This window comes from Eublepharis macularius, chromosome 3 (assembly GCF_028583425.1).
Source record: "Eublepharis macularius isolate TG4126 chromosome 3, MPM_Emac_v1.0, whole genome shotgun sequence".
Classification (NCBI taxonomy): domain Eukaryota; kingdom Metazoa; phylum Chordata; class Lepidosauria; order Squamata; family Eublepharidae; genus Eublepharis; species Eublepharis macularius.
Genome location: NC_072792.1, coordinates 40196440 through 40208778, shown reverse-complemented (window position 1 = coordinate 40208778; position 12339 = coordinate 40196440). Strand labels below are relative to the sequence as shown.

The window sequence follows — 12339 nt, the reverse complement described above, 5'->3', positions numbered from 1 at the left end:
TTAATAGAGCTAGGAAAAGATACTAGGCATTTACTGAATTGTCTCATACTCAGAGCCAAACTAGAAGTGACGAATTACACTTGAATGGCAAGTGAACGGACTCACATGTATTCCTCCCTGTTCACTTGCACTCCACTTGCACTCTACACAATCGTGTGGAGCACAAGTGAACAGGGAGGAGTACATGTGAGGGCCAAGCTACAAGTGACGAATGACACTTGAACGGCAAGTATATTTCTCCCTGTTCACTTGCCCTCCACTCAATCCACTTGCCGTTCAAGTGTCACTTGTAGCTTGGCCCTGAGTCTGTTCACTTGCCATTCAAGTGTAATTCGTCACTTCTAGCTTGTCCCTCAGTTCCTGTATGGACTAAAAACTCAAACAAAAAAGCAGCAACAGGGTGAAAATTGGCATCCTGTCCCCATTATTGCATTTCCATAATGTGAAAATCATGAGCATAGTGCAGGAAGTTTTGCTAACTATGCTTTTGATAACTAATTTTCACCATTGTGGTTTATTGCTAGTGCTTGTTATTGCTGTAGGCTACATCTGGTGATATGTTGTGTTGATGATGGAATTTTTCCCACTGGTGCTCATTTGTTGGACATGACTGGTTTGTCATTGGGAGGCTTCCTTTTTTGTTACATTTTAAATAAATAAATGCTTAGTCCCTTTTTTAATGACTGCGTTTGTCGGGGAGGAGGAGCCATGTTGTACGGCTTGTTCTAAGTAAAGTTCCCATCCAAATGCCCAAACTCTAATCTCCACTATCCAGTTTACTAGCTTAACCATTTTATTTAACTTGTTTGGTGGCATCATTTCCCTTGGCCTGCTGCTTTTAGTGCCATTTTTGTCTTCCAGGTTCTCCCCCCTCCTCCCCCATTAATCACTTTGGAGTTGCCAGCCGGTTGTGGATCTTGTAGAGAACAGGATAAATTCGAGATGCACATAATGGATGAGATTTGATTATGTGATCACATCACGAAAAGCAGATTGACAGTGCAATCCTATGCAGAGTTACTCCAGTCTAAGAGCGGGACCACAAGTGATGCCTGACACAGGTTGGACACTTGCCAGCTTCCCTCAAGTTTTGATGGGAAATGTAGGCAGCTTGGCGGAATGTTGGACAAGTGACAGTTGAAAAGTCCATTGGGCAGCAGTCAGAGAGTCAAGCTGCAAGACCAGGATGCCTACATTTCCCATCAAAACTTGAGGGAAGCTGACAAGTGTCCAACCTGTGTCAGGCATCACTTGTGGTCCCGCTCTAAGTCAATTGAAGTCAATGGGCTTAGACTGGAGTAACTCTCCATAGGATTGCACTCTAAGTCAATGAAGAATGATGACCATGCTTCTTGGTCCCTATAGGCAATCCTAACCAATCAGGGATCATGCAGTACACGGGATAGCATCACTGTATTATGTGCCAATTAAGTTAGGCCACATATTGACATCACTAGAGCAGAGAATGTCAGCTGAGAAAAAGAGCATGAGAGGACAATGCAAATAAATAAGAGAACATTTTTTGCAAGCATTGCCAAAAATAATTGAGAATGGGGAGGGGGGGAGAGACGCTATTTGACACTGCCAAAATGATTGCAAAAAAAAAAAAAAAGCAAGTAGTTTTATCTTAGCCTTAATTAAAACTAGAGTTTCAGGTTTAATTAGGGCTGCGACTGTAATGTGGGACAGGTTTCTACCTGGGCTTTCTAATTAGTCTGCCTTGGGAACTCAATATTTTGGCGGTGGCTTTACTTACTCATGTTTTACATTTGATTTTCATCCAGAAAGTGACAGGTGCTGCAGGAGATGGAAATTTTAATAGGGGGAAAAATCCTCTTCCTCTATGTAGATCTAAATTTTGCAAATCTTCTATGTCCATCAAGGTGACTTTCTGTGGCCACCAAAGCCTGTCTACTACCATTTTATTCTGCCCTTTCTCCAAGGAGCTCAGAGTGAAGTTCTTCTTACCTCCATTTTATCCTCATAACAGCCCTGCAAAGCCGGCAACAATCCCAATTGCTCTAAAGCAATATTCTTTATGATTTTTCAGAGAATATTAGTGGTAAAATATACGGTGGGCTTCTTTAAACCAAACATCTTTATCAAGGATTTAATACTTTTTATCTCACGCTTATTACCATACGTTCTCACTGCCCATAAAATGCTTTTCTTGTCCTGAATGCAGCTGTGCCGTGGAAGCCTTAAAAACTGTAATTAAAAGGGAGAAGAAGTCTTGGATGTGTTTTTTAAGTCTAGCAGGCGGCTGGGACCTTTTGTCTTCACCAGAGAATTACCTTGAAGGAGTTCTTCTCCTAGCCAGGTAAACCGTGGAAGATCTGTGTTTGTGGCTGGTACTGTTCCGCCTGATTCCTACATGTTAAAAATGTTTATTTCCTTCCAGATCCATTGTCAAACATTATCGGGGGCTCGATTACGCTATATTCACCAAGGTGATACCACTCCTGCATCATGGGGATGACAAACAGAAACTAACAGCAATGGCCTTTTTCACTGCAGTAGGTCTTTCCTTAGCATCTCCAGGCAAATATATTGTTGACTCTTTTGTATAGCATTGTCCATCGTAGCTGTGCATTATGGGAATGACACACAAGATTGAACATGTGCCTCAATACTCCGCAGATATATCACTTATATACGTGGTCAGTTCTTGCCTTCCAATGTCACCTGGAGCACACCTTGGTTAAGGGAGAAAAGAAGTATTCCTACATACATACACAGATCTAAAGCTGTTGCTCTGAAATTTGCATATCTCACAAGGAACCTCTATGAGCCAAGCTACAAGTGATGCCTGACACAGGTTGGACACTTGTCAGCTTCCCTCAAGTTTTGATGGGAAATGTAGGCGTCCTGGTTTTACAGCTTGGCTCTCCATTACAGCTGCAAGACCAGGATGCCTACATTTCCCATCAAAACTTGAGGGAAGCTGACAAGTGTGCAACTTGTGTAAGGCGTCACTTGTAGCTTGGCTCTCAGTCTGGAGTTCAATACCAGACTGAACAGACTAGGGCAGGGTATATTTAGGGGCTAGGGAATATATCATCCAATAACTTTGGGGTATCTATCAGGGAATCTTAAACGTTGCCACCTAGATAAAGAATGAAAGCAGGTTTTCCCTTCTACAGAGCCATTTCTTCAGTCCAAATCTACATGCCTCATTCAGATTCTTTCCAGTTGTCTTTTTTATACTCCCCCTCCCTACTTTCCTCCTTCGTTTTTGGTCCCCACTGCCATTCCTTTCTCAGGATTCTGTTTCCAGGTTCTTTCCTTCCCTGGCCACCTTTGCTGCTTAGCAACCAAGGAAGATTGCCTTTATTGGAGGGTATTGCTTGGTGGCAGGCTTGCAGCATCAGGAAGGGGGGAAGCTGGAGCTGCATAGGCTTGCACAGGGCTAGCTGTGGATCCAGTGGGAGCTGGTCTAGTCCAGCATGGGCCAGTGACACCCTTCAGAAAAGGCAAAAGTCCCTCCACTCCTCATGGCTTCATACAGTGGCAGCCGCAGGACAGGATTAAGATAGGCCAAGGACCTAAGCTATGCCAAGTTTAATAGGACACATAGCAGTATCAAAACAAAATATGAAACTTGAAATCAAGTGGTCGTATTTAGAGGCCTCTCATCATTTGAAGCTTTCTTAGCTTAACTGGGGGGGGGCTTCATTTAGCTTTTCTGCAGGCAACATCACTGTAGGAGGGTTCCGTGGATCAGATTTGATCCCAGGGATGATTAGCGACAATCAGGAGCTTTGCACTTAGTTTGACAGTGTTCAGATCTTGTACTGACTTGTTTGACAAGGCCTGGAAGATCTTGGACCAGGTTCTGCCACCCACACAGCCTATTCCACTCCATTTCACTATGAGTCTGCCTTCTTGATGAGAAAAGAGGAGGAGGAGGATTTGTCTCTAGGGGGATACCTCTCTCTCTCTCTCTCTCTCTCTCTCTCTCTCTCTCTGTCTCTCTCTCTCTTTCTCTCTCTCTCTGTCTCTCTCTGCTCAGAGAGGGTGCTTTGCTCCTGTTATTATTTTGGTACTGAGCTCATGTTGGCAAGCCTTTTGCTTTTCTAGTTAGCAGCTACAGCAGGGCTGATTTGATAGTTTCCAGAGCAGTGCCTCCCCTTGTTTCCAGGTCCTAGCTTGCTTCAAATGCTTGCTGTAGAAAGGCCACAGGCTGCATAGCAGGGGTGTATCCTGACCTGAAGGGTCCTTTGGTATGGCCCTTTGGGGGTATCCCAGGTGGTTCCAACCTAAAGATGCATTGATGGGCCGGACATTGTTTAATGTTGTTTCTGTGCCTTTATCTTCAGCAACTTTATAATCTATAACATCCGAAGTCCTTTTCTGTATTTTGTGTATGTGATGGAATGTGTTGTTGTGTACCTGGCAAAGAATGGGGGGAAACGTCTCAGAGTCTCTTGGTGTATTCTTGCTTGTTTGTGTTGTTCAGCTGCTTTCTTCTGAGTCCACCTATGCAGTGCTACAGAAACAGTATATCCTGAGCCTGCTGAAGAACTGGAACACTGATCCAAACTCAACCTATCGCTGGCTCAGTCTCCATGGGATGGGCAATGTTGCTCTTCACCTGCAAAATGTGAGTGTTGGTGACTTCCCCCTCCCCAAAAAGTGGTATTGCATTTTTTGCAGACTGGTCAAAACTGGCAAGTACTTTGCTTGGGTCTAGTAGCACCTTAAAGACCGACTAGATTTCCAGGGTATGCGCTTTCGAGAGAGGGTTTTATTTATTTATTATTTATTGATTTATTTAGATTTCTATTCCACCCTTTCCACGAAGGGCTCAGGGCAGATTACAGCATATTAAAACACATTCAAGTTAATTTATACAGTTAAAACCATAAGATTGATTAAAAATAATATAATATACTCACATATAAAATATATATATTCAGATGGCGGCAATCAATAGCAGCAGACACAATTTGGCACGATAAGGTGGTGGACAACCTTAGTAGGAAGGGGTTTTGATTCTCGATAGCTCATGCCCTGGAAATCTAGTTGGTCTTTAAGGTGCTACTGGACCCAAATCATGCTCTTCTACTACATCCCAACATGGCTAACCACCTGAGAAGATCTTTGATTAATCAAAATGCACCCCTGGAAGAGGATGTGGCTCAGTGGGGGAACACCTGCTTTGTTTAAGCCACAGTACCTCCAGTTAAAAGCTCTCATGAAGCAGGTGTTAGAAAAGACTTTTCTCAGCCATGGACCCTGGAGGGCTGTTATCAGAGAAGATATTGCTAAGCACCATTAGTTAATGGACTGAATCAATATAAAGTAGATCATGAAGCCAGAAGGTGAGGAACAAGTAATTTAAGAAACAAGGGTCAAATCCACATTACTCATTCTAAGTCGCATGTTCCCTGCATTCCCCACGCAATCCCGAGTGCCGGTCACATTACCTCATTAAACAGACGCATTTCATTCTCATTTCTCCCGAATATGTGGTCACAGGTTTTCAACGGGAGTTTCACGGTGGCCGTGAACGGGCCAATGCGCAATTTACATGGTTTTTTAAAAAACCACCCCCCTTCCTGTCTCTCCGGCCGTTCCGAGAGTTCCTATTGGCTGATTCAACTTGCAAGTGCTCCGTAGTCTGCAAAAGACTGTTTTTGACTTCATAGCACTGGATTTATTGATTATGCTGTTTCTGAATCAAATCTGGTAGTCTGAAAAATCATTTTGGGGTGAATCCATCCTCAGAACGGACTCGCGAAACTTCCTTTTTAACTGTTTTTTTTTTAAATTTTATGTTACTGTAATATCGAAATTACGAAATATTGAAATAATGACATTCCAAGGAAGTGAAACTTTAGTAAAATTCAGGCACTGAACTGTCCTGCATAGGAAATGCCCACGAAAGCTTCCCACATGCTTCCTAATTTCCAAAAAAGAAACGGGAGAGAGCCATCAGTGCTGTCAGTGGGGGAAAGAGAGGCATCATTATCTTCAATGATGTTTCTTTATAAGGCAAGATCGAAATAACGGAAAAGTGCGCTCAAAAAATTTTTAAAAAATGGGCGGGAAAAAAGGTCCCGCCCAAAAAAGCGGTTTTCGAGCGGCCGTGTGACCGGAGGGACGCGTGAGAAAGATGGATTGGAAGCAGGAATGTGAATGAAGAGGAACAAATCGCGGATTGGAGGCAAACGGAAGATATCCGATAAACATGCGGGTAATGGGTGAATGTGGATTTGACCAAGGTTTTAATTTGAAGCAGAGCTGCAGAACCTGTTTTGGATGTAAGGCTCTAGCTTGGATGCCATGGAAAATTTCCATAAATGAAAAGGATTTCCATCCATGAAGCATATCTTCCTCACCTCCCCTTCCCTCTCTGCAGCCTAAAATGACCCCTGGAATGTTATTCCTGGGAGACAGGAGACCCCACCCTAGGAACAGCACAAGTGTGGCAGTTGGAAGTCTGTAGTGGGAGTGGAGAACTGGCAAAATCACCTCCCTTCGGTCTATGGAAATCCTCTGTGGGATCCAAGGCCAATCCCTGGAATATGAGAAGTAATAATGAAGAGTTCCCCTGAGCACATGCAGAGTGTATTTCCCTTGCCACCGAGTATCACGCCAAGATACATCACGCCTCCCAAGATTACAACAGAGGTGGGATTTTCAAATAAAATAAATCAAACTGTCAATTCCATAACTATTAGGTCCTACAACTGGAAAATTGGCTCACTTTGGGGCAAGTTATCTGCTTTTAAACATTTAGAGCAAAAATATATATTGAGTCCGATCTCACAAAGACACTTGTAGAAGGAGTTGTCAGAGCAGATTTTCCCTACCTGCTGCCTATCCTGAAAGTCACTGAGGGTTGGGAGACCCTGGCCGTCGTCACACGGGCATCTCTTCCGTTAAATTTACAGCATACAGCGTCCTACCTGTTATCGGCACAGTAACGTTTCTTTGGGTCACCTAACGGCTCTTTGCGCCACCAGCTGTCCACACCAAAGCACTCTGTTCTGTTCTCTCTAACCAGGCAGAAGCAGCTCCTCCCCCTTTTTTAAAAAAATATTCTGGCGTTTAATTCCGCTATAACGGAATAATAGCATATAAACATTCCGTTAGAGCAAAACATTATGACCCTTTTGTTTTTCCAACTTTGAAATTATATAAATAGCCCTTTGCCCGCAGAAAACTTCCTGTCTGACGTGATCCCTATCGCTGACGACTCTGCCATGGCGATTGAGTCATTTTTACTTCAGCAGAAAGTTTGCATTGTGTTATGTCGTTATGGCGTTATAAGGACATAATAAAAATTTTAAAAGGAGTCGCAGGAAAAAATGGATTCTGGGATTGAAGGGAGGGCATAGGAAGTTGCGAGGCGAAATACATCAATGTGAGGCATTCACACTGAGGCACAAAATAGCGCAACTATCAAGCACAAAGCAGAAGAGAGAAAATCGCTACAGTGTTGGAATAAGGTGGGTGTTTGCCGGGAAATAGCGCCATTTTAGCGCTAAATAAAAGCCCGTGTGACGACGGCCCCTAATTTACAAAATGGACCAGAGTACAGGCGCTGCCTTGATGAGGGAGGGGGAAATCTTTGTGAGGTGAACACTGACTTTCAGAGGGAGAGGGCCCATGGCTCAGTGGTACAGCATCTGCTTGGCACACAAAAGGTCCTAGGTTCAATCCCAGTCATCTCCAGTTTAAAGTATCAGGGAGGAGGTAGAAAGACATCTACCCAAGAAGACCCTGGAAAGCCATTGCCAGTCTGAGTAGACAATACTGACCTTGATGTCTGAGTCAGTACAATACAGAAGAAAAATAAATCCCTAACAGTCATCGTCTCCTTCTGTTGAGTGAATGAGTCTCTGCAACACTAGCTCAGAGTTAGCACTCTTCATTTTCTGGTAATAATATACAGTGTTATATATTCTGTGGAATTGCTACTGCAGGTGATGAAATGCTAAGGGAATTCTGGTGCTCTTTCAGAACAAAGAACTCACAGAGCTGATTCTGGGAATCCTTCAGAGTTTTCATGACCCTGATGAGAAGGTGGCCTTGACTGCTTTTGAAGTCATAACGAGGATGGCTGCGAAGAAGAAGAATGTTCTGGAATGTGTGACGATTGCCAAGCAGCTCCAGCCATTCTTGACTGATGTAAGGCTACAGACTTAAAGACGATTCACACTAAGGTTGTTTTGCATTGCTGAATGATTACCGTTCTTTCATTTGCTGACAGCACAGTTGAAATGGGGTTCCATGAGGCATTTCATACAGCTTTATATCCCCAAGTAAAATCCATCCCCTTGGAAGTAGAGAGCCGGAATGGTGTAGTGGCTAGAATGACGGACGGACTAGGATCTGGGCAACCCAGGTTTGATTTCCCGCTCTGTCATGGAAGCTTTCTGGGTGACTTTGAGCCAGTCATATATTCGCAGACTAACATGCCTCACAGAGTTGTTGTGAGGGAAAAATGGAGGAGAGAAGAATGAGGTAAGCCACTTCAGAAGATCCCTATTAGGGAGAGAGGCAGGGTATAAATGCAGTTAAATAAATGAAATATTCACCTTCAGTAAGGGTTCCACTTTTCCTTTTATTTTTCCTTCTGTTCTGTTGTATTCACCTTACTGAATTATTTCCTGTTCCTCTTCTCTCTGGCCATACAATTTCTTCGTGCTTGTGAATCAATGGTTAATTATCCATTTTTTTCCCTTTTGTGGATCTGAGAGGTTTAAGTGCCTTGTTTTTATTTTGTAGCCATCCAAAGCCATTGCTCATAATTGTTTCATTTTATTATTGTATAATTGTAATAGCCCTGCTTTGAAAAAACAATTGTTTAAAAAAATAGAAAGAGCAATGGCTTTTGCTAAGTGCAAAATAAGACACTCCCTCCCCAAATGATACTTTAAAATTGATTCATGAATGGTGAGATAATTAGGCAGCCCTGCACGGGAACATGAAGAAATTAATTACACTGGAAGAAGGATGGGCTAAAAAATGTAAAAGGAAGTACCTCTTGGAACATTCACTGTTTACATAGGATGGTGCTGTAGTTATATTTTATGTCCAAACTGAAGGGGGATTTATTTTAGAGTACTCTGTTTTTCAATTCAAACCCCTTTCAGCCAATAACCTTACACAGAATCAAGACTCCAAAAGCAGTGATCTTTAAAGAAATATGGGTTTATTGTTTATAGAATAAACCCACGACACAGTACACCTTTTCAAGGCTGAACTGTGTAAGGTCCAGTTACATTGGAGGGCTTTATATACCCTCGGCACTGATTGTTTACAGAATAATTGCTATTTGTTTACAGAATAAAAGATCAAAAGGTTAGTACAAATACCCTTTCAGAATGACGCAGCATGACGCAAAATGAGCATTTCCCAGAATACATAGTAGCTGACAAGCTTGGGAGACAAATGAACTATACAAACAGTTGAGACATGTTTCTGTTATACTCCTAGGAAGGAATGCATTCAAGGTTAAAATCTTAATTATCTTAACCAAAACAAGAAAATGTTTATATTTTGCTGGGTGACCCTTCTTGCCTACCCGAGACCTAGCTGACTTGCAGGTTGTGCTGGCAGGAAGAATTCTGACACGAGAGCAAGACTGTCTATCATGTCTGTGTGCTTTGTGCGATCTCAACGTGGATGTATGCTCGCAGCAAGATTTTATAGAAAGGGGTCTAAAAATCCTTTAACACAAACACATGGCAGAAAAGCGAGCTGAAAAAAAGAGGACAATGGAGAAATCACTGCATCATTCTCTGAACTGTCCATTAAGACCAAGTGAATTAATCGTGGCAATTCCAGACTAAGACTGCAATCCTGTGCCATTTATTTGAAAGTAAATCCCATGTTACTGGATGGGATTTCCATGCATAGGATTGCTCTGTAAATTGCTAATCTGGAAAAGGTGCTTAGAAGAGTTGTTCCCCTGCAGTCCTAAAAGCACTTAGCTGGAAGGAAGCCCCTTTGAACAAAATAGAATTTGCTTCTGAGAATATATGCTTAGGATTGCACTATAAATGAGATTAATTTAGGGGGGAAATGTAAAATCTTTATTATTATTTAATTAGCTTAATTATTTGTATCCTACGTTTGTCTCTCAAGGGGCTTACAATACAAAAGAGAAAATACAACAGAAAAAAACACAAGAGAAAGGGTGGGGAGGCTTCTGAATATAGAGTAAGTCTTGCTCTCTCTCCTGACTGAACTTCTGGACAATTCATGGCTGAGAAACTCAAGCTAAGAGCCAAAGGGCAAGAGCCCAGTGATTTGCTTATAGCCACACCCAGGCCCTTAAATACCTGTGGAGCAAGAGAGCAGGTCAGCTGGATGATATTACATTTCTGTTAGCCAGCTAGAAGGTCCTTTTGTCCCCTGAAAATAGTTATGAGCCACTGGTAAGATGCATCCTTCCTGTTAGGAAAGATGCCATTTGATCAGGCACATGTATGCTTTTGAATTAAGATATTTTCATACAGTGATCTTTGCCTGATGAGCTTTGCTCTTTAGTCACCTGTTGAAGGCTCATAAATCAAAATGTTGATACTCTTACACAAAAGGCTCTAATAAGAGGTACATTGTTGTCCATGAGGACCACAGTGATATATACATTTTTTATAAAGGTTTTCTGATTGCTTAGTGGTAAAGAGTGCCATCAAGTCATAGCTAACGGATGGCGACCCCTGAAGGGGTTTTCATGGCAAGAGACTAACAGTGTCAGGCCTGGCTAGGGGATTCTCTCAGACTCTCCACTTCATCAAACATTGTATGAGTTAAAGATCTTTATTAGAGATTGTTCCCTAGAAGTGCACTTGTACGTAGTAATTGCCTGGAATGCCAAAGCAAAGTCTTCCCAGAAGGTTATACCCCCAGTCTCCTCCTCCCCCCAGTTCAAATGACAGTCAGTTTAAAGTTGGCGCAGAGCTCAGAAGCGTGAAAGTCCTGGAAAAGATGCAGAGTCGAAAAAATTTCCCAAGGTCGGTTCCCAAACATTCAGTCCCAGCTGTACTGATAACCCAAACAAAGTGTAGAAGAGATACAGTGAAGCAAGAAAGTGACTACACTACTACCCACCCCAACTAAACTACTACTCAGGGTGTTTTTTCGGGGAAAAGAGGTGATGGAACTCAGTGGGTTGCCCTTGGAGAAAATGGTCACACGGCTGGTGGCCCCGCCCTCTGATCTCCAGACAGAGGGGAGTTTAGATTGCCCTCCACGCCGCTGAGCGGCGCAGAGGGCAATCTGAACACTACTCTGTCTGGAGATCAGGGAGCGGGGCCACCAGCCATGTGACCGTTTTCAAGAGGTTCTGGAATTCCGTTCCACTGCGTTCCTGCTGAAAAAAAGCCCTGCTACTACCCCACCCCAGTAGATCTAACTTCACAGGTATGGCAGACAGGCTGGCTTGCCTGTCTGACAAACAGAGGTGGTTTGCCACTGCCTGCCTCTGCAACCCTCGTCTTTGTTGGAGGTCTCCCGTCCAATACTAACCAAGGCTGACCCTGCGTAGTTTCTGAGATCTGACAAGATCAGGTTCACCTGAGCTGTCCAGGTCAAGGATTCCTATTGCTTACTGGCTTGTAAACGGCAAGTGGCCCAATGAATCAGAATTACCTCCAGCTGACCAGCAGAAGTCCCAGTATTTCTTCAACCTCCTTAAAGGTATTGGCTGTCAAAGGTCAAAAAGCTGCTTAGTTTATTTGTTTGTTTGTTTGCCTGCCTGCCTAATTCTAGAAACAGGCCATTCCCAGCTCCAGAATCCTTTCTGAGATAACAACACAGAACAACACCCCTTCCCAGTTGCCTAGCCCTTTTAGTCTTAATCTAATAGTACAAAGAAAGCTCATCAGGACCACTATTCCTGTCCAGCTCCTTCCATGCCCCCTGAACCCAAAAGATAAAATTGCAAAGACGAGGACATCCCCTCATGAGTCAGTAATGACTTGGTGCTTGCACAGGGGACTACCTTTACCTTTACTTCTCCATAAAAGCATGGGAAAGAGAGAGATTCGGCCAAGTTATGGAACAACTGCCAGTCTCTCCTCAAGGGTCCTGGGAGAGTTTTGCGTCAGGAAATTCTGGGATTCATGAATCCATCATTGATCTTCTGTATTCGTTTAAAGGATGCAGCTATGCGTTCCTCTCTAAATTCAATCTATCAAATCGTGTCGCTTTTCCTTCTTCATTTCCAGGGCTTTCATTCACACAGTAGTCAATGGTGGGTATTGATTCTGTCTCTGCCATTGATTCTATACTGTCATTAGAGGCGTAAGGGGAGGGGAGAAGCAGTATGTCCTTCACCGCCACTCTACAGTGTTGAGAGGGAGGATGGAACTTGTAATT

At 43.1% G+C, this 12339-nt stretch overlaps 1 protein-coding gene across 1 annotated transcript in view; it reads left to right on the top strand.

Annotated features, from left to right (window-relative positions):
• LOC129326197 (maestro heat-like repeat-containing protein family member 6) overlaps positions 1-12339 on the top strand; it is a 49202-nt gene that overhangs the window by 26207 nt on the left and 10656 nt on the right. Inside the window, exons 6-9 of the mRNA XM_054974363.1 lie at positions 2186-2320; positions 2402-2516; positions 4460-4603; positions 7972-8139. Of these exons, the coding sequence (XP_054830338.1) occupies positions 2186-2320; positions 2402-2516; positions 4460-4603; positions 7972-8139 (562 nt within the window). The remainder of the gene's footprint in view (positions 1-2185; positions 2321-2401; positions 2517-4459; positions 4604-7971; positions 8140-12339) is intronic.